The following is a 21,001-nucleotide window of genomic DNA, read 5'->3' on the forward strand; positions in this document are numbered from 1 at the left end:
CAGAAAAAAAAACCAACCTTCACAATACAACTGGTTCACAGGTTTCTTTTAAAACTCTCCTTTTGGAAAGCCAGCATTTTATTTAGTGATGAGAATTTTTTTCCCCCACCCCTCTGGCACAGAACAACAAAAATGGTTCATTTGGCACCAACAAGTACAGCCCAAACAACAGCACCAGATCCTGTGGAGGCAATCACGCTTCATTTCCTCTCCACTGCCATTTCTGTCACCTTTTAAAACCATCCTCACGTTGTCAAGGGCTAATTCAAATTTTAAGACTTCAAAATTGGTGCACCTGCCATACAAGGAGAGGCTGAGAAAACAGGGGCTGTTCAGCCTTGAGAAGAGAAAGCTTAGGGGAGACCTTCTTACAGGGTTCTAGTACTTAAAAGGGGGCTACAAAGAAGGCTCCCTATTTATTAGGAGTTACATGGACCAGAAAAGGGGCAATGGGCACAAGTTGCTCCTGGGGAGATTCTATTTGAACACAAGAGGAAAACTTCTCACTCTGAGGACAGTCAGACCTTGGAATGGTCTCCCAGTGGATTCCCCCACTTTGGAAAGTTTGAAGACTCAGCTCAACAGGGTCCTGAGACATCTCAGATAAACAGTAATATTAAAAAGGTTGGACCAGATGATCCTTGAAGTCCCTCCCAACCTGACCTTGTGATTCTGTGACATGAAAATTTCAGCAGGCAGGTGGAGGTCCAGGTGCTACCCCGCTCCCTGCTTCAGATCTTTTTTCCTTTTCCTCAGCCCCTGCAGCTCTTTTTTCAGGTGCTCCACAGCCTGCAGGATATCCTGCTGCTGGGGGTCCTCCTCTGCTTTCTCTGTGTAGAGAAGGAAATGTTTCACAGTGTCAGAGAGCAAAACTTCAGGGTCCACATCCAGCTGGGGGAGACGCAGCATCCTCTCGCAGGCGATGGCGTAGTTTTTGTGCCAGTTCACTGGGTGATTTGGATGAGAGCTGACAATTTCTTTGTAAGACTGTTAACAGGGAAAAGAGAAGAAAAAAAAAAAGATAAATTAATTAAATGAATGAATGAAGGCAACCAACAGCTCCTCACAGTGCTTCAAAACTGCCCATCAAGGAACAGATGCTATTTATTAGATGTCCGAGGCCAGAGTTGGAGCATTCCTGTCATTTGCTCTGTGTTTGCAATGGGTAATAATGTGAGGCAGAAATCCAAGGGGGGGATGAAATGTTGCCCTTCCTCCAGCAGCTGTTTGTTTGGAAGCATAGCACATGATGGTGATAACCCCACCACACATTAGGTGCTTCCCTGAGAAAGGTGTTACACCCAGCTGGGGAAAAAAATAGAGATTCAATCACTGCAGCTCGCCAGATACTGACTGAGTTTTTTAGGAGGTCAGGATGTCTCCCACAGGACTTCAGCAGTTTGTTGGCTTGAGTGGGAATATTCATAAGCTCAACAGCAGGAATAGGCCTGAGAACTTTGTGGAACAGCAAAAATCAGAGCACAAAGAGCATCCAAAGGAGGCAACTGGGCTGGTGAAGGGACTCGAGCACAGATCCTATGAGGGGAGGCTGAGGGAGCTGGGGGTGTTGAGGCTGGAGAAGAGGAGGCTCAGGGGAGACCTCATCACTCTCTCCAACTCCCTGAAAGGAGGTTGGAGCCAGGGGGGGGTTGGGCTCTTTTCCCAGGCAACTCTCAGCAAGACAAGAGGGCAGGGTCTCAAGTTGTGCCAGGGGAGGTTTAGGTTGGAGATGAGAAAGAATTTCTTTCTGGAGAGGGTGATCAGGCATTGGAATGGGCTGCCCAGGGAAGTAGTGGATTCTCCGTGTCTGGAGATATTTCCAAAGAGCCTGGATGTGGCACTGAGTGCCATGGGCTGGGAACTGCAGTGGGAGTGGATCAAGGGTTGGACTTGATGATCTCTGAGGTCCCTTCCAACCCAGCCAATTCTATGATTCTATGATTCTTCCACTGATGACACATTGATCATCTATTGGCATCTTGGGTAGTCTCACATTCCCAGAGACACCTACACCCACTTATGGGTGTTATTTTTTGGTGTGAACTAATCTGCAGTGAGAAGACTGTCAGATTTTACACGTGCTGGCTCAGATGTGTGACTGTGTGGTGACAGAGAGGACAAGGCCACGGAGGGAACTTCAGGACAAGCAAGCTCTTGGCAATCTCTGGCTTTGGAGCCCAGCAGAGACAACATAATTATAGCAAAAGCAGGGTGGGGACTGGTTAGCTTTTGGCATCCTCTGTGTCCAAGGGGGCAAGTAGGAATGGACAAAATCCCTGGACATTCTCTTTGAATCTGCTGCACTCCTGGTTTGGATGAACAGAGGAGAATGCAGACTACAGCATTGCCAGCATACATGAGAACACCATATTTTTATGGAACCAAGATTTTTTTTTTTTAAATAAAAAAGACAAAAAAGGATGGAGACTGCAGGGATTGTTCCTAGCCAAAACATGACTTACAGTGTATGCAAAGGTGTAGAGCTGGGATTTCATTTCTGCAGTCACACTGGCAGTTTCTGCAAGGTCAAATATAAAGAAAGCTGTTTTCATCCTAGAAAAACAAGAAAAACTTCCATGTAATAACTGCTCAACATAACCAGCTCACATCACATGGCGTCCATACAGCTTTTTATACAATATTAGACAATGCACCAGCTTTTCCATTTCAGTTGTCAGTAATCCAAATTTCTCTTCATGATGTATTTTCTCATCCCATATCCAAACTACCCTCTGCTCCTTTAAGCAGAACCTTTTGGTGAACAAACCCACCACTTTCCACCATGCATCCTCCATCTCATTCTGACAACCTTTTTCCTTGTAAAGCTTGGCACCTTTAGAACCAATAAGGCCATGCACCATCAAGCTGCCTGTACTGGTGTGTATTTCCACACCAGTGAGCTGGCATCACCCACTGGCTGCTGGAAGGGAGCAAAGGAACTTCACCTGGCTTGCCACATCTCCTCGTTGATGACAGCTTCCCAGGAAGAGGGCTTGAAACTAAATGGGAAGAATAAAATTCAGCCATTAGATCCATGTCATTGTGTTTCACCCACCAGGCAATCAACCCTTCCAACCCAGGCAGAAAGACTTCCCAGGCAGAAGAAAACCCATCATGAAACCTATGGCTCTGGCAGTAGGGAATTCAGCTCATCCTCAGTCAGTCATAAAACTTTAGCTCTCTCTGTTCACATCAAGAGCCCCTGGAATATCAGGGGCATCCTCACAATCCTCCAAGTGAAGGATGCTTTTTACCATCCATCACAGCTCAGTCTATGACACTTCAAGCTTTGGATGTCCCAAATCCTCAGTGCTGTTTGGCTCATGATCAAGTTTTAAGATCAGAATTGCACCTGACATTCGACTGGAAACATCCTCTCTATTTTTAACACTAATAAAAATACCACACGTGGATGCTGAGCCCCTGTGCCAGGTTTCCCAGAGAAGCTGTGGCTGCCCCATCCCTGGCAGTGTCTCAGCCCAGGCTGGATGGGGCTTGGAGCAAGCTGGGCTGGTGGGAGGTGTCCCTGACCATGGCTGGGGGGTTGGAACTAGGTGCTCTTTAAGGTCCCTTTCAACCCAAACCATTCTATGATTATTTATATATTCCAAACCACAAAATATTATGCTTAGAGCTCATCTTTCATTTCTGTAACCTTGCCAGGGATGTGGTTATGCTGCTGGCAGAAGGATGATGAGTAGGAAGAAGCAGAGTCCTGGCTCTGCCTCGTACCTGCCATAATCCTCAGTCCAGTTATAGAGATTTCTTGTAAGATGAATCCACTCTCCTGGGTCAAAGGCAACATTGGAAGGAACCAACTTTTCACACGTCCCCCATGGCCAAAGAGAATAGCTCCTTCTCCATGTTGAGTCCCCTTCATGAAGACCTATGCAGACAAACACTTCCTTACTGCCAAAAAAAACCAAAAACAACAAACCAAAAAACAAAACAGAGAGACCAATGGTGAAGCCAAGCAAGGGACCCAAACCAAGCCACCCCCTCTGCCTGAGCAGCCCCCTCATCAGTGCAGAAGGCAGGTCTTAAGCAACACAACATTTTTTTTTCTCCCACCCAGCCCATGTCACACCAGAAAGGGCAGGGCTCTGGGTGAGGCTGCAAAAGAGCTCTGTGCCTGCCAGCAAATAACCCCATCTGGCACTGCACATCTCGTGCAGCCAGCACAGCAGACACATCCTCTCTCCTCTGTTGGACCTCAGAAACGTGCCAGAAGCTGTGGGAGAAGCCAGTTTCTTCCTGATGGCACCTGGCAATGCTTTTCTGCCTCCCCACACTCACCCGGGCAAGTCTAAATGCAGATGCTATTCTTATTCGTGTGAGTATCTAATCCTTTCTCCACTCTTACTGAGCTATTTTTATATGATGATTATTCCTGGAATATATTCATTCTATGCTAATCACTTAGCCACAATGTTCATGTAAAAGAAGCAGCAGCAATTTGCTCCCCCAGTATCATCATTTTGAGGAGATGGGAACGTTCCTTCCTTTGTGATGAGCTGCATCAACAACAAACAAATAAACAGAAAATGCTCTCTGCCCATCACCTTCCTATCTATCCTCCCTAAAAACCAGACCAACCTCAAACCAAGCAGCAACAGCAGAGCTGGATGGAGTTACTTCTGCATAGATGTTTGCTTTAATTGCAAAAATAATCTCACCACCAGGGAACAAAGTCAGTGGGGAAAATTGGTCTCCTGGATGCAGTACCAAGCTGTTCCATAAACAATTTCAAGTAAAAAAAAAAAAACAAAAAAAAACAAAAAACCACAAAAAACCCAAAAAAGGTCAAAGATTTTAGACAAGCTGTTACATGTGAAAGAAATGCTTACTGTTTATTTACTCTGAGGAAACGATGGAGATTAAAAGCAAGTGTCCCATCAGGTAAAACTCCTTCCACAGGATTCCACCGGTTCCCAGGAAAATAAACACCAGGTAAATGCTTTGCCAGCTTGGGTAAATACCATTCATAAGTCATCATCTATCACCAAAAATATAAGCAAAATTAAAACAAAGTTCTTATACTTTTCATACCCAGAAGAAGCAGAAAATGGTTTCTGCAGGAGGAATTAACTCAATTTGCTCTGTCAGGTCAACCCCCATTTCAGTAATTGGTCCACTCTGTCCAAAAGAAACCCAAAACAGCTGCTGACAGAAAGTTAAATATAGAATTACAGAATCATTTAGGTTGGAAAAGACCTTTAGGATCAAATCCAACCATTAACCCAGCAGTGCCAAGGCCACCCCTGCCCCATGTCCCTCATCCCCACATCTCCAGGGCTCTGAAACCCCTCCAGGGATGATGGGGACTCCAGCCCTGCCCTGGGCAGCCTGGGCCAGGCCCTGACAACCCTTGGGTACAAGGCATTGGATTTTGGGTTTCTCAACAAGTCACAAACTCTTGCTGCAAAGGCAAGTGCAAGGACTGATGTGGCAGCAGAAATGTTGGGATGGGGGATTTTTTCTTCTCCCTTTTCTTAGGGAAAAAAGGAAAGAGTACAAACAGTACCAGGGACACACAGCACCTCTATTTTAATGTAAAAAACTAGAGGCAGAAATCTGCAAAGCCATCTTTGGGGGATCAAGATAACATAGAACATGCAAGGAATGAGCCCAGGCAGGTATTGTCTCCCTGTTGGCTTTTTGGGCTTGAATGGGGTTTGCACACCACGCTCCATTCCAGAGCCACCCAAAAAAAAAAGCAGTTTTATTTCTGCACCACAAGTTCTGAGACTTCCTCAGAAAGAGAAAAGAAAAACTGATTTTTTTTTTTTAATTCTATTTTTAAATCTGCCTGTTGCCTCTTTTAAATATGACTTTCTCAACCTACCTCCTGGTCCACTAAGGTGAGATCTGGCCTCAGCCCTTCACAATAATGAAGATAACGAAGAGCATTCCCAGGTAAGTCTCCTCTTAGCAGGACCACAGCACCCATTGGCATGGAGGACAGCAGATTTTTGGCAAATTTATCAACAACATAATTGTTGCTCTGATCACAAGTGCTTAAGAGAACAGACAAAAACCAGCATCTTAAAAACAGGCTTTGCATGTTTTCTGAACAATTTTATGCCATAGGCATCAACAGGTATAGTTCTTCACCCTGGTCAGATCTTGCTAAAAAGCATCATCTCCATTTACAGTGAAACTCAGACACAGAAATGAAGTGTTGAGACCACAGTCCCCCAGAAACCAGCACCACAGTCCCAGGTCACTACAGTTTAACCAAAAATATGCACTCACTGCATCCCTTCACCTTCATTCTCACTTTTTTCTTGGGCTAAACCTAGTTGGAGCTGGAAATGCCAGTACAACAGAAGTTCTGTAAAGCATTTGAAACTCTACCCATCCATTTAATGCTTTTAATTAAGCACTAAAAAGCCAAGTTTTTGTAGCATCAGGCAGAAACACATTTATAATACCTGGGATGAGCTCCTTTTTGTTGCACCATCATGTGTTGCACCCACTCCAATGATGGAGTCAAGAAGAGGACACTCCATGCCATGACTCAGGACACTTACACCTAACTAGTTGGTCAACCTCCCCCTGAGCATCCCTACTACTACACAGAGTCCTGCCCAAGCCACTGCAGAGTCTTTGGTGTGGTTAGGGGATAAGAAAGCTGTTAAAAAATGAAAAATTAACTAAAAAAAACTCCAGGGCTTACGGTTTCCTGAAGCAAAGCAAGGGAAAGAAGTGACTGTTCAGATCAAATGGATTCTACAAACCATGTTAGGAAATAAAGCACAGATTCATGAGTTTATTTCATCAGAAGTTTGTGTATTTACAGGTTTTTTCCTTTGACCTTCACAAAGCCCCAGTTTAGAGCCTGGACTTGGTGCTCAGTGATTTCTCAGATCAGACAAAGAAGTCCCATAAACTGTGGCCACACAGTGGGATGTGAAAAGTGCCTCTCCCACTTCCAGACAAGGACAGAAACCTCAGGAGCAAGGGGTTTACAGCAGCACCACAACCACACCGAGTTCCTTACCTGTAATTTGCCCAAATTTGAGAAGCAACAAGCAGGAGGGCAGAAAGCTGCTCCAGCCACGGCACCACCCGGCTGCCCTCCAGCACGGCACTTCCAAGGGAGGTGAGCATGGCCAACCCCAGCCCGGCCAGCACAGCCACCACCATGTTGCTTTGCAGCCAGAATCTCTCCACCTAGGACACAAAAGCCCAGAGATTCTCTTTCTGGTTCCCCAGCTCTCAAGAAATGGAACAAGGAGCTGCGTTTTTGCAGCATCAAGGCAAGAGAATCGCAGAAGCGTTCTGGTTGGGAAAGCCCTTTAAGGTGGTTGAGCCCAACCAGCCTGTTTGAAGGCTTCTTTGCAAAAATACTGAAAGTGCAGCTTACCACGCCCAGAAACAGAGGTTTTGTAACATCCAAGTTTGCTCTCCAAGCGAAGAAAAGGGAATAAAGGCAGAGCATTCCAGCAAAGAGCCAGATCACAGGTGATTTCTGCAGCTTCGTCCTATGGAAAAAAAAAAAAAAGTGCTTTACTGGCATGATGAAAAAGGAGACAAGGAAAACCACAGTCTCTTTACATACCTAAAGGCATTTAGCTCATTTAGCTCTTTACCTTTGCAGCCATCAGGATTTCATGTTTTTTAAGCTTGCCATCTACCAAGCCCACGGGGTAACCAAGAACACAGATATTTTGCTTTTAATTAATAGATGACCACAGCCAATTGCTGATATTTTTGCACCAGCAAGGAAAAGGCAAAGAAAGACAGTAACAAAGTGCCTGTCAGAGCAAATATTCTCTTCCAACTTACTGCAGTGCTGTGCTCACACAGGCCAGGAGTGCCAGGACAAGGACAGGAAGGGAGAGCTCTGACTTCATCTGCACCAGCTGAAAACTAAAAGAAATCAGTGTATGGATGCATCATCCCCAAACCACTCCTTGAGCTCCATTAAAGCATCAGGAGAAGCAGGGATGAAGCACCACATAACATATTCCCATTCTGCTGTCATCCAGTTTGCCAGGAATGGGAACCAGCTGGGTTTACAAGGCAGGATTTGGAATGAAAAATCACTGGGGAGGGGGATTCAGCATCTTTCCATCAATAAGGAAGACAGATGGACATGCAATGCTCTGGTACACATGGCCCCAGCTCTGGACCAAGCTGAGAAAAGGGAGGGAAGGAGCAACTTTTGCCAAAATGACAGCAGCAGCAACAGGTTTCTCTCCACTAACAGGCACAGTCAAGCTTTTACTCACACCAGCATCTCCCTCATACTGGATCCTGTCTCAGACTTGGCCTAGAGTAAAAAGAAAGAAAACCCATGAGACAGCCACACACTGGTTGCATTATCACTGGGGCAAGGAAAAGCCTTTTTATTTTCTGTTTGTAGAGCCCTGAGCACCCAGGGCTCCTCAAAACCCCTTCAAGTGGTACCCCAAGGTGGTCACAGGGAATAGGAATTGCTTCAACAACAAAAAGACAGCAAACTCTGCTCAAAACTTCATCACCAGGTTTTTTCCCACATTTCACTGTGCAGGACTTGCCACCTGAATAAGCATTTTTTCAAGGTGACTTGAGCACATCACATGGTCTAGATATTATATTTCCACTGTATAATAGAGTCACAAAATCATTTAGGTTGGAAAAGACCTTTAAGGTCATCAAGTCCAACAAAAATCTACACATCCACATAATCCTTCCAGGGTGGTGACTTCACCACTGTCCTGGGCAGCCTGTGCCAGGGCCTGACAACCCTCTTGATGAAGAATTTTCCCCCAATATCCCATCTAAACATTCCCTGGCACAACTTGAGGCTTGGTGGAACTGTGGAACTTAAGGCTTGGTGGAACCTTCAAGGGTTCTCATTGGAAAACTGGTGTCTACTAGATAAAAGACAAGGTAAATGAACCCAGGAGGTCTGGGAGAACTATTTAATCTCAGCAAAAATGAAATAGTTAATTGCATTCAGTATTAATTAAAAAACAAAAGTGCTAGAAGATGGGAGAGCCAGTCCATAGCTCCTGAAGAACCGTTTTTCCCTCTCCTGATGGCTTCTGGCCCTACACACATCCCCGGCAGGAAATGACATTTCTGATCCTTGGTTTATAGGTGGAACCATCTCCTAAGTATTTTCTTTGTGGTTTTGTTTTTTTTTTTGACTCTGCCTGTCCTTCAAACAGAGCTGGGGGATGCAAGGTCTGTCTGTCCATCAAGGCAGGGCTCTGGCATTCACCCAAATGGTGTCAGAGCCAACCACTTGGATTTTCCAGCATTGATTGGTCCTGCTTCAGGCAGGTCCATCAGATATGTCATTTGTGGTGCAGGATTACACAGAGTCCATCCCTAAGCCTCCTTAACATCAACTTGAATTCATCAGAGTGGATGGAGAAAGGAGTTAAGGGATTTGCATGCCTTGGGACTGCTCTGCCCAACAGTGTCATCCTCAGGAGACAGCTGGGAACAGGACAACAGGAGAAATCTCAGAAGTCCTTCAGAGGGTGGATATGATTGCTGCAGGAGTTTTGGAAAGATTTAAATAGCAGCAGCAGGAATTATCAAGTCTGTTGCCTCATATCCTACAGACACCCAGCTCTCCAAGAAGCTGCAAGGATGGGGGGTCATGGGGAGCTTCAGTTTCTGAAGAGGTTTCTGAGAACCCTCAAACCATTCATTTCAATTAAATATTAGTAAGAAGTCAGTTAAAGGGAGTATTTTTAAAGGTACAGCAATGGAAAATAACTGCTTGTGACTTCTTTAGATAGCTGAGTTTAAAAATAATTTAAAAAAAATATATAATTACCTGTCTTAGAACATGAAAAAACACAAAATTGATGCCACCATCTCCCTCTAGGAGAGTTTGCTCTTTGGGGTTTTACAAATACAAGACACTTGTACAGCTCTCAGTAAATATTCCCCCCCAGAAAGGCAAAGAGAATTATTTCTTTGCTTTCCCAGCCCTCCAGTCCATTCCCAAAAAAACCTGACAGCTCAGGAGGTTAAAAACAGGAATAATTCTTTTTAAAAAGAAAACCATTATCACTTTCTTCCTGTGCAAGCCATCAAGAGTCACAAACAGAAAGGTTCTGCAATTGCCTAAATTAAGAAAAAGTAAGACAGAAAATGACCCTTATTTACCAGATTGAATGTCCCATATTCTTTCCTGAGAAAGTGGGTCAAAAATCCATGTAAAGTCGTCTGGTCTCCCCATGTCCAACGGGCTTGATTGAGGTAGGATGAAGCAGGCAGATAGAGATAAGGCAGCAAACCAGCCAAGAAGCATAAACCCAACTTCAGCAAATGGCCTAGGGACAATTCCTGCACCAAAATGTGTCATATTGCATAACAATGTTTATTTTAGTTTAATCACGCTGGAACTTCAAGAACAGATAAAGAAAAAACATCAAATATATTTACACAGAGCTGATCTCTCAATTTATAGTAAGTCCCTACAAAATGCTATGTTAAACCTTACGATTTTGTGGATTACTAGGAAACTGCATCAAACTGATCTCCTTTGCATGGCAGGGTGAAATTTAAGTGAAGCAAATAATATTAGCTAGGACTCATGAGTATCATACTCATTGCATCTTTCACATTTAAATCATGGCATGACATGCATAGATGGCTGAAGCACTGCAAGGCTGAGATAACCCACTTTGCAGCGATTAAGAGTTGGCTGGTATTCCATCTGGCAAGAAAGGAAGGAAAAAAAAAATATTAAATAAATAAAAAATATCCTGCTTGAGTCCAAGTACCCACATCATCATCACCATCATCAGGAGACAGTTTTTGCCATTTCCTTTATTGCCATTACACTGGTTAAAATGGGATAGGCCAACTTTTGGGGTGGGATTTTTCAAGACTGCCTAAGGGGTCAGGAAGACAAGACTTTCAAAGGGACTTGTGTGCCTAACTCCTTTAAGTGCTTTGGAAAATCCCAGCCCAGAATCTTGCACGCTTGCTTTCTCATCAGCCACTGCCCTGCCAATCAAAGCCCTTCTTCAGGAGCTGGGGTTATGGGGAAGAATCAGAATCATCATTCAGAATCATCATCTACAGAGCAGAAAAAGTAGTTTGATAACAGTGGTGGCCACAGTTCCTACAGAAAGAAGGTGTCTTTTTTATTTTTATATATAAAAAGGCACTGTTTTCCATTTAATATCTGTCTTATTAGGTGGTTTTCTGCAGCAGGCACTACTGGTTTCTCTGAAGTGTTTCCCAGGGACATTATATTGTTCTTGTTGGAAATCACTGAGGTCTCTCTGGACCTCCCTGGTTAAAAAGAAAAAAAAAGCAAAAAAAAGGCAGCTGTTTGAAGAACACAAAGATGTTGTGGAAAGTCTTCATTGTGTTGAAGGAAAAATATTCAGAAAGGGGTTTGCAGGAGGGGCTGAAGAGGTTTTGGATCAAGGTTGTCTGAGTTGTGTCTCATCTCACCTGCCTTCCCTCAGAGCTTAGTTATTCCCAGAGTAACACCTGACATCAGGTTGAGGGGGGAAAAACAGAGGCAGGACTGGCCCAGCAGAAGTTCAGGGGGGCAAAGAGGGAGTGGGGGAGTAGGTGGGGGCTTCTCAGGGCCAGTTGCAAGTGACCAGAGTGTCACTGAGATGTGCAACCATCTTCAGGGCAAAGTAGAGTTTCTAGAACACATCAGCATCCAGCCTGATGCATTGATTGACAGAAGACCAACTACAGAAGACAAGAGCACTGCAGGGCCCCTGAACATCACTCAGAAGCCTCATCCAGATGGATGCACATCACCTTCACAAGCCAGGCATGCAAAAAGGGGTTTTCACATTCTTAAACAGTGAGCAAATTTCATACAGAGGTGCAGGAGGAGGGACATGTTGAGAATGAGATCTCTGGCAGGAGATGAAAGGGATGTACTTGACCAGATAGGAGATGAAAGGGATGTATATGACCAGGTTAGGGGCTTGCTGTTTCGCAGAAGGTCACCCTTCCTTTGGTCTTTTCCAGATGGCACAAGCAAGGCACTCTTCACCTCAGAGCTGATCTTTAGTAGGACTCAAGTCCTGGCTGCATCCCAAGGAAATGCTGAAGGGGAATTCCCCCTAGGAACAAGCCCCTGCACCCTTCTTGCCATGCTGCTTGTCCCAGCTCCACCTTCAACTACCAACAGAAGTTATAAGATGCCCTGCAACAGGCAGGTGGGGATTTCTTTGTTACCACCAGGGAACCAACACACAGCATCTCATCTCCAGATGAGTGGATGGCAGGAGCAAGCCAGAGCCACCAGCCAGGAGAAGCAGTGCCTGTGACAGATACCCAGCTGCCTTCCTGCTGGGTAGGTCACTGGATGGGCTCTTCTTTCCTGCATGCTGTGCAGTTTTTAGCTCCTACTATCAGTCTGGTGGTTGCTCACGTGGTATTTTTGCAAGCAGAGGGGGCAGAGCACTCCAGTGCCAGGAGAAAAGGACAGGTCACACAGTGCTGCTATGAGCAAAGCCTCTAAAATCATCATCAGTGGCTCTGGCATCAGTGATGGAGAATAACTTCAGTGGGTGATGCCAGACTAGGTAAGACAAACTGTTGACTGTCCCTGTTTGTAACATCAACACAGAAGTGGCCCAAGTGCTTAGAAGGAAGAATTATTCATTGCTCACATAAACAGAGTCATGGGACAGCCAAATACTCACTGTCTTCCTGAAGAGCTGAGTGAGAACCCAAGGCACAATACAGGCAAGGTAAAGCACTATGGTGTGCTGATTGCACAGGCTGAGCCCACAGCAAAAGGCACCAAGTTTGGAGATCTGAAAGGGGGAAAAAAAACCAAAGCAAAGCATAAACAAAACCAAAAAAATCACATTCACAGTGTTAACAAAAATATCCAGAAACCAAAAGAACTTCAATGCAGCCCACAGCATGCTTCCAGGAGAAAGGCAAATCCACTGGTGAGCTCCACCAGTGCAACACAGGATAGTTTTAACTATTTATAGGGAGATTTTAGTGGTTTAGCATCAAATATTCTTAAAGAAATGTCCAGCTATGTCTTTTTATACAGAGAGATCCCATGGAGCATCTTCATGTCATAAAGATGTTATAGGGCCCAGTTCCTGCACCTCTGCTGCACAGAGGAGACCACCCAGCAGTTAACTCTGAATAATGTGAATTTTAAAGAAGCCATACCCTAAAATTATATAGTATATAATCATTATATAAAATATATAACTATTGTATAAAAAGTATAATAATTATATATATACACTGTAACATATAAATAAAAGAATCGTTTTATTAACAGGAATACTTTTTTTTCTCTTCTTCAGGCCTAGAGCTCTTAAGTCAGGGCTACACAAACTTCAGAGCAGAGAGCTTTTTGCACAGTGGGGGAAGAGGAGGCTACAAGCACAACTCCATCTAAAAACCTCAGACCACAAGCATCACTGGCCACTGCTCCTCTGAATTTGCCTCTTCCTCCATCACTGGCCACTTGGTCCATGTTACAACCCGAAGCTAAAGCCCCTCTGAGTCCCATAAATCATAGAATCATCATAGAATCATAGAATTAGCCGGGTTGGAAGGGACCTCAGAGATCATCAAGTCCAACCCTTGACCCACTGGAGCAGTTGCTAGACCATGGCACTGAGTGCCACATCCAGTCTTTTTTTAAATGTCTCCAGGGACGGAGAATCTACCACCTCACCGGGCAGTCCATTCCATAGCCTAATCACCCTCTCCGTGAAGAAATTCTTTCTAATATCTAACCTAAACCTCCCCTGGCACAACTTAAGACTGTGTCCTCTTGTCTTGTTGAAAGTCATCTCGCAAAAGAGACCAACGTCCACCCGGTTACAACCTCCTTTCAGGTAGTTGTAGACAGCAATGAGGTCTCCCCTGAGCCTCCTCTTCTTTAGGCTGAACAGCCCCAGCTCTCTCAGCCTCTCCTCATAGGGCCTGTGCTCGAGTCCCTTCACCAGCCTGGTTGCCCTCCTTTGGACCTGTTCCAGGACCTCTACATCCTTCTTAAACTGAGGGGCCCAGAACTGGACACAGTACTCGAGGTGAGGCCTAACCAGCGCTGAGTACAGGGGAAGAATCACCTCCCTGGACCTGCTGGTGATGCTGTTTCTGATACAGGCCAGGATGCCATTGGCCTTCTTGGCCACCTGGGCACACTGCTGGCTCATGTTCAGTTTCTTGTCAATGCAGACTCCCAGGTCCCTTTCTGGACAGGAGCTGAGACCCCATCCTTGCCTTCCCAACCATCCCCAAGGAGGGCAGCACTTCCATCAATCATCAGAGCATTGCTCCTGCTTATTTCAGTCCCCAGGGAGGGGGGCATGGGAGGTGCAAGGACTTCCCTTTGCTTGGCATCACCTGTTAAAAATTAACTGACCCAACGTTCAACATTGACTTGCCAGGAAAACACCTGCCATAACTTCTGAAAAACACCAGTGTGCTGCCCTGGGGGACTCAGGACAACCTCAGTAGTTTTTCAAGTATGTTGCTGAACTCCAAGCACAGCCCTGAAGATGTTTGCACAACCCTCTGATATATGAAAAGCACAGTGAGCTTGCTGTTGGCAGCCTGGGTTCTTCAAGGCATGGGATGCCAAACAGCCAAAAAACACTGCAAAAAAGCTCCTTAAGTGCTTCTGAAAATCATGTCTTAAATCAGAAATCAGGCACATGAGAAGTGGAAGCAGGCTAGAAAATGCCCAACCCCATCTTCATTGAGTTGAGGTTGGTATTTCAGGACAGTAACCATCAGAAAGGAGAAAAATAACATCCAGTGGTGAAACAAGGTCTCTTTAACCACTGATAAAACATGTTATTTGAGAACCCATGAAGCTGAGTAAACTACAGCTGCAGACTCCTGAAATTCTAGCCTAGCTTGACGAAAATCCTTTTATTCACACAATTTGTGGGAGTCACAGCAGGCAAGTCTGGGAGAGGAGATCAGATGTTCAGGCAAATAGAAGCAGAAAGAACAAGACTGCTGAGTAAAAATATCATTTGGCTTCCTCATCTGTTTATAAAGTAGAGAATATGGCATGAAATGTAAAGTCTGTATTTAACAATGCCATTCTTTTAGGGGCACATTTCATTTCAAAAGAAGAGTTGATAGAAAATGTGGTGATTTGTTTTTCAGCAGAAACCTGGGCTTCTGACTAGAAGAAAATTTCCTGTAAAATGTATTTTTTTGCCCCAAGGGAAAATATCAGTTCTTAACACACAACTTGAAATACCCAGAACCTAGTTTGAGTCTTTAATGCAGAAAACCAAACCTTGCACTACAACATTTAGATCAAAGTGATTCTGCTTCTTTTGTTTCCACCCTGGGTGTATTAAACCAAGCCCAAACCCATCCAAAAGGTCCCAGCTCCACCCTTAAGCCAAGTGGAGAGGTTTGTCCACAGTTGCCACTTTTGAACACCCAGATAGGTCAGGGATGGACACCACCCATGGGTGTTGAACCAAGTCCCCAAATTTGTCCTCTTTAAACAAAACTACACGAGCGTGAAATCAAACAGATGCATGATACCTAATTGAAAAAAAAACCCCAAAATTAAGAAGTGTTCACTTTGCTTGAGATGTTTTACCTTAGATCTCTCTTTTGCAGTGGATGCCTCCTCAAAATGCACGGTGAGAGCCATCAGCAGCCCCACAAACAGATTGTTTAAGCTGAAAACCTCCGCCGTGATGGACCACTGCCATGTTAGACGGGAAAATGAAAACACCCCCGCAGCAAGGATTCCTCCAGCATATGAGCCAGAAAGCCTGCAAACACAGATAACATGAAATCTTCTTTTCCAACAAAAAAAGAAGCCTACTTTATTGTCCTCCCCCTTTTTTTTTTTTTAATATATTTTTTTTTCTTCTTTTTAAACATACTGTAGTGACAGAAACGATGCCTGCCACCCAGCACCCTGCCAAAACATTATATGGTTGATATCTTCCTAATAATTTTTTTTTTTCCAATCAGGGAGGGCAGGTGTTAGCCAACCTGCCCATCTGCAAGCCACCCAACACCAAGGAGGCAACTTCTTCCCCTTTAAGCACTGTGAAAACTTCCAGCATTGAATTTGGCTCAGAACCCCCCACCCGACGAGCCCTGGCCCAGTGGGTCAATCCTCTAATGGGATGCTGGAGGAGATGCCAACAAGGGTACAGCCTTCAATTCATCAAGGCATGGAATAAAAGAGGGGATTAGAGCTATTCATGATGGGGAGAATCAGCAGAGCTTTCCTGAAGGGGGTTGTTCAGTGTCTCAGGGGTGGGTGAGGATTCTGGTGTCCGTAGTCCTGGAATGGAGAGGTGTCTGCCAGGGTTGGGAGCTGGGAAAATGGATGTCAGATCCAGCCAGGAGGAGGAAGGGGGTGAAGCTGGGCACCTCTGGAGCTCTTGGCTGGAATTATAGCACACAATCCCTAAGGAGCTGCTTGCCCAATTCATCTGGATGCTGCACAGGGAGCCCACGAGGTGGGATTTAGCCCAGGAAATTTCTTACACCCCGCCTGCAATAGCAGAATCTCTGCTGTGACATCAGGGACAGCTCTGCCTCTTTGGAAGGTCTCCACTCCGAAAGTCACCCTGAAAACACACCACGTAGGGCACCACAACCAGCTCCATTAAGCCTTGTCCAAAGACAGAAATAGCTGTGGCTGTGGTCAAAACCCCTCTCCAGAAATTCACAATCTCTTCATAAGACTAAACCAAACTCCCACACAATTTGGGTATTTTTCTAGTCCCACCCCAGGTACCAACACCCCCATTTAGCCCTAACATTTCCAGTAGGTTTAAATCAAAAATCATATGTAAGATAACCTAATTCTTTGTCAAGCTGCATGTGTAATTTACTCCTGAATATTGGTGATACCCTCTAGCCCAGCTCAAGTCCCCAGGTGGCTTGTTCTGCCCTTTAGGGATCAAGGAGTGGATATTCACATAGGAATTGCTTATGGGATTCCTCCTGTAACTCCAAGAGAAATGGAAACCAAGGAAACAAATCCTACAGCTCCCACAGACAGATGAGGGAGCTGCTGGCAGAGCCATCTCCAGCAAGGACTCCTCTCCTCAGTTATCCTTTCTTTCCATCTTCCCAAAATTACCTCTTTCTGTAAAAGAAGGACTTTTGCAGTCAGAACCAGAATTTTTTTATCCATTAAAAATGGGAATTGAAGTTCATGGGAAGGAAGATTGGGAGGAGAGCTTGGAAAGACCAAGTCTCTCTTCCTCCTCCTGCCACTAATTTTGAAAAACAGGACTAATGACTTTTATTTTAAACATTTTTAAATCTGCATCTGCAGGAGGCAGCTGAAAGGCAAGAAATAAAGCAGTTCAATGAATACTGGGGAAAAAGGAACCAACTCTCAGGTGTCCTGGGCTAGAAACAAGCTCGTGGTGACAGAGAGCTTCGGCATCAAGATCGTAAGAAAAGTCTTGCAAAAACCAATGGAAGGGGGAAAAAAAAGCCTGAAAAGTCCCAGTGTGGGACTGTTTCATACCAAATCTGTGGCTGCACAGCACCCTAATAAGCTTTTGAAGAAAGGTGATGTGAAACCTCTTCTGTAGGAAAACTTGGAAGTATCCACAGCTGTGCTCACCAATGGATACCACTAGGATGGACTCTTCCAACATCCAAACTTCCCTGCAGTTCAGCACAGGTCCACGTATTGGGCATTAATTTCTCCAAGGCAACACCTATCCCTCATTGCATTAACATAATTCCAAATCACACCAATGCATAAAGAAAAAAAGAAAAAGTCTTCATGGGCATCAACTCTGCTCCATCAGTTTTCCTACCAAGCCAGCCCAGCAGCCCTGAGTCCATCTCCTCCAAGGCAGTGCTGGGGCACATGTGGCCTCTTCCTTTTCACCAGAAAAAGAAAAGATGTAGGAATTGAGGCAGGAGTGGGTTCAGCTCCTAAAGAAAAATGCCAGGACAGGGGGAGAGGGCTGTGTGTACTTGAAAACTGAGAGATCCCCTGATAACCTCATTACACAACACCCCTAAGTTTTGACTAAACACTTTAAACAGCACAAACTTTCAAAGATAAAGAAGCAGCCCTCTAAATCCCTTGGAAATTCATGCAGGGAAGTAAGGTAAAAAAAAAAAAGGTAACATAACCTTCCCAAAAACCTCTGGATGAAAAGCAGCATTTTAGGTGGATGGCTCAATCTTTGCCAATTCTCCTTGTCTTTTCCCAAAAAAGACTCGAGCACATCATGAGAGTTCAAATAAGATGAAAGAAATCCTGTCCTTTTGATTAAAAAAGTCTCAAACCTGTGATTCAAGTTTTATGAAATAAGGCTTAAGCAAAAACTACTCAACCCAAAGCTTAAAGACTTATCCCAGCTATATGGGACAGGGGACACCTCTGCTCCCCCAGCAGTGCAGAGTCAGGATCCAGGACTGAGCATTTTGGTAACAAACTCATTGTTGCCTTTAGGCTTCCATGGGAAAGTCAGGATGCTCAGCATAATCAATGAAAGGATCAGAGAATCATAGAATTGTCATGGTTGGAAAAGACCTCTGAGATCACCACATGAAACTGTCAACAACCCCAGCAAAATGAATAAAATATATTAATATCTGTCTCACCCTGCCCATTAGAGCATGTCCTGTGGGGCCCATCCATATATTTTTATGTAATATTTCCAGAGATGGTGACTCCAACACCTCCCTGGGCAGATTTACTCTCTCAGTAAATAAATTCCACCTGATACCCAGTCTAAACATCTCCTGGTGCATCATCAGGCCATGTCCTCTGGTCCTATCATTATTCACTTGAAAGAAGAGGCCAACACTCACCTCCCAACAACCTCCTTCCAGGTAGCTGTAGAGAGCAAGAAAGTCTCCTCTCAGCCTCCTCTTCTCCAAACTAAACATTCCCAATTTCCTCAGCCTCTCCTCACAGGAAAGGGTTCTCCAGACCCTTCCCCAGCTTGTTTTTCTCTGTCAAAACTCCTACAAGTACAGTAAGTCCTAAAAAAAGCAAATGGCAATGTGCTGCATTCTTGGAGACCAGCAAGAAAGTAACTTTGGGTAATGCAAGCTGGAAACCAAGAGATTTTTTTGTTACCAGCAACAGAAATTATGGATTTATGACTTGGTGATTCAGAAGGAAAAACTCTTGGAAGTGAAAGTGATCAGAGCAGGTATCTTCAGATGAGGATGAAGACCACCTGGCAGAAAAAACCCCAATGTCCAGCAGGTCCACCCAGTGCAATAGTTCACAGAGCAAAGTAGAAGCAGAAATGAATCCCATGCAACTATGTCACCATGATGCTGGGGTCAAGTTAAATCAGCCCTGCCTTAACGCTGGGTTAACTCCTCATTCTGATTGGCAATAGGATCAAAAAAAAAAGAACCAAAAAGACACAAACATGAGGCTAAAAGTGATCTAAAATGGAGAAGGGAAGAACCCAAAGAGCAAAGGGATGGGGCAGAGCTCCTGAGCCAAGGTCAAGAAGCTTGAAGCCATGAAAGAGGATGAAGAAAGACAGACTTGCAAAGGAGGATAATGCTATCTACAACTCAAGATGCTGCTGGTTAGGAAGCCAGAAGATAACAACAGCTTTCATTACAGGCACAGACAACATTTTTGTGGTTAAAACTAAGATTGTTGTGGAAGAGGTTAACACAAGAAGTACAGACTTCCCATAACTGCAGCAACAGCTCAACAACCCCATTGCCAATGTTGAGATGGAGTGGGAACAAGACCAAAAAAGGTGTGGAAGGTAAGAAAGGGTTTTCTCCTGGTACATGGACATTTGCCTCAACAAAATCAAACACCTGATATGACACAGGCATTGCAAATCATTTCTGCAGTTAAGTTTTGCTGGACAAGAAATGAGCACCCAGTCCCTGTCACCCAGCCTGGAGACCCACACTCTTCCATGTGCTTTCAGGCTTGCAGGTTCACTGTGGTCATGAGAAGGAAACAGTCAGGTCCTGAAAACACCTTTAAGTTCCTTAGGCCTGTCTCTCCTTTTGACCACACACCAGGACTCCAGAACAGAGAGCAGCAGAGATTTATCCTCACTTGACTTCTACTCACACTTATGTCTTGGAACTCATTTCCCGAACGCAGATGAGGGGCTACAAAAAAAACCCCATCAAAAACCCTTGAGCTGGATCTTTGGCCTCATGGAAAAAAGCAACACCTAGGAGGGATCTGATTGCTTCTGGGAAGGGGAGAGAGCAGCTTCCTGCTCCCCCAAAGCCAGTGTTTCCTCCACTCTTTGGAACCAGTATGAGAAAGCTTGGGTTATTGGGACAAGAACATTTATAGGTTGCCACCAATGAAGCCACAGAAATGGCAATAATCAGGCATAAAAGTACCTTGCAGTGACTCCCTGAAGAGGCTTGAAGGAGAGTAAGGGTGGACAAACCCTGCTAAAAGGCTTTGTCCAGTGAGGGATGGATCCTGGCCCTGGGCTAGGTGGGGACTATCTCTTGGGGTAGAAGTTTGAGTCTCCTAGAAGAAAGCATTCAGAGTAGTGATATCCCACTGTTAAAACAGCCTCAGCACACACAAAAAAACAGCTCATGGAAGAAGAAAAGACTTGCAGCCAACACAAGAGTGGGAAGACTGTAATTTCCCCAGAGGGTGTAACAGGTACCACCACCAGGACCACTTGAGGAACTGACTTCAAATAAAAGTTGCCTTCTGGGCTTGTTTATCTCCCACTGAAGAAAAGCCAAGACAACAGTTTGTATTTTGCAAAATAACTCATCTAAGCACAGGAAAAGCACTTTTTTCAAAACCAAAGAAGGGTGAGGAAGGTCCCTTCCTATTAGTCAACCAACCTTCATCTTCTGAACATGGGGAGAAATTCCCATCATCTGAAAACACACCCAGGGGGACAAAAACAGTCAGCAAAGGAGAGGTCACACAGTCCTTTAGTGAGAATTATTTTGCCATGGTATGCCTAAAGAGAAAAGGGAAAGACTAAAAAATAAAGAAATTATTATTTACTTCTCCTTTTCAGGCACTCAAAGAATTTGGGGCTGGGCCTCAGATCCAAGGACACAGGCACTAAAACTTGCTTTA

At 44.6% G+C, this 21,001-nt stretch overlaps 1 protein-coding gene across 1 annotated transcript in view; it reads right to left on the bottom strand.

Moving 5' to 3' along the window:
* Window positions 1-627: 627 nt before the first annotated feature.
* TMEM260 (transmembrane protein 260) overlaps window positions 628-21,001 on the bottom strand; it is a 37,360-nt gene continuing 16,986 nt past the window's right edge. The window contains exons 5-17 of the mRNA XM_030452506.1: window positions 15,545-15,722; window positions 12,639-12,752; window positions 10,117-10,296; window positions 8,238-8,278; window positions 7,792-7,875; window positions 7,370-7,487; window positions 7,004-7,176; window positions 5,846-6,017; window positions 4,848-4,996; window positions 3,733-3,909; window positions 2,946-2,999; window positions 2,463-2,553; window positions 628-987 (exon numbers count right to left, since the gene is read on the bottom strand). Of these exons, the coding sequence (XP_030308366.1) occupies window positions 715-987; window positions 2,463-2,553; window positions 2,946-2,999; window positions 3,733-3,909; window positions 4,848-4,996; window positions 5,846-6,017; window positions 7,004-7,176; window positions 7,370-7,487; window positions 7,792-7,875; window positions 8,238-8,278; window positions 10,117-10,296; window positions 12,639-12,752; window positions 15,545-15,722 (1,804 nt within the window). The 3' untranslated portion in view covers window positions 628-714. The remainder of the gene's footprint in view (window positions 988-2,462; window positions 2,554-2,945; window positions 3,000-3,732; window positions 3,910-4,847; window positions 4,997-5,845; window positions 6,018-7,003; window positions 7,177-7,369; window positions 7,488-7,791; window positions 7,876-8,237; window positions 8,279-10,116; window positions 10,297-12,638; window positions 12,753-15,544; window positions 15,723-21,001) is intronic.

The sequence above is a fragment of the Calypte anna genome, chromosome 5A (assembly GCF_003957555.1).
Source record: "Calypte anna isolate BGI_N300 chromosome 5A, bCalAnn1_v1.p, whole genome shotgun sequence".
Lineage (NCBI taxonomy): Eukaryota > Metazoa > Chordata > Aves > Apodiformes > Trochilidae > Calypte > Calypte anna.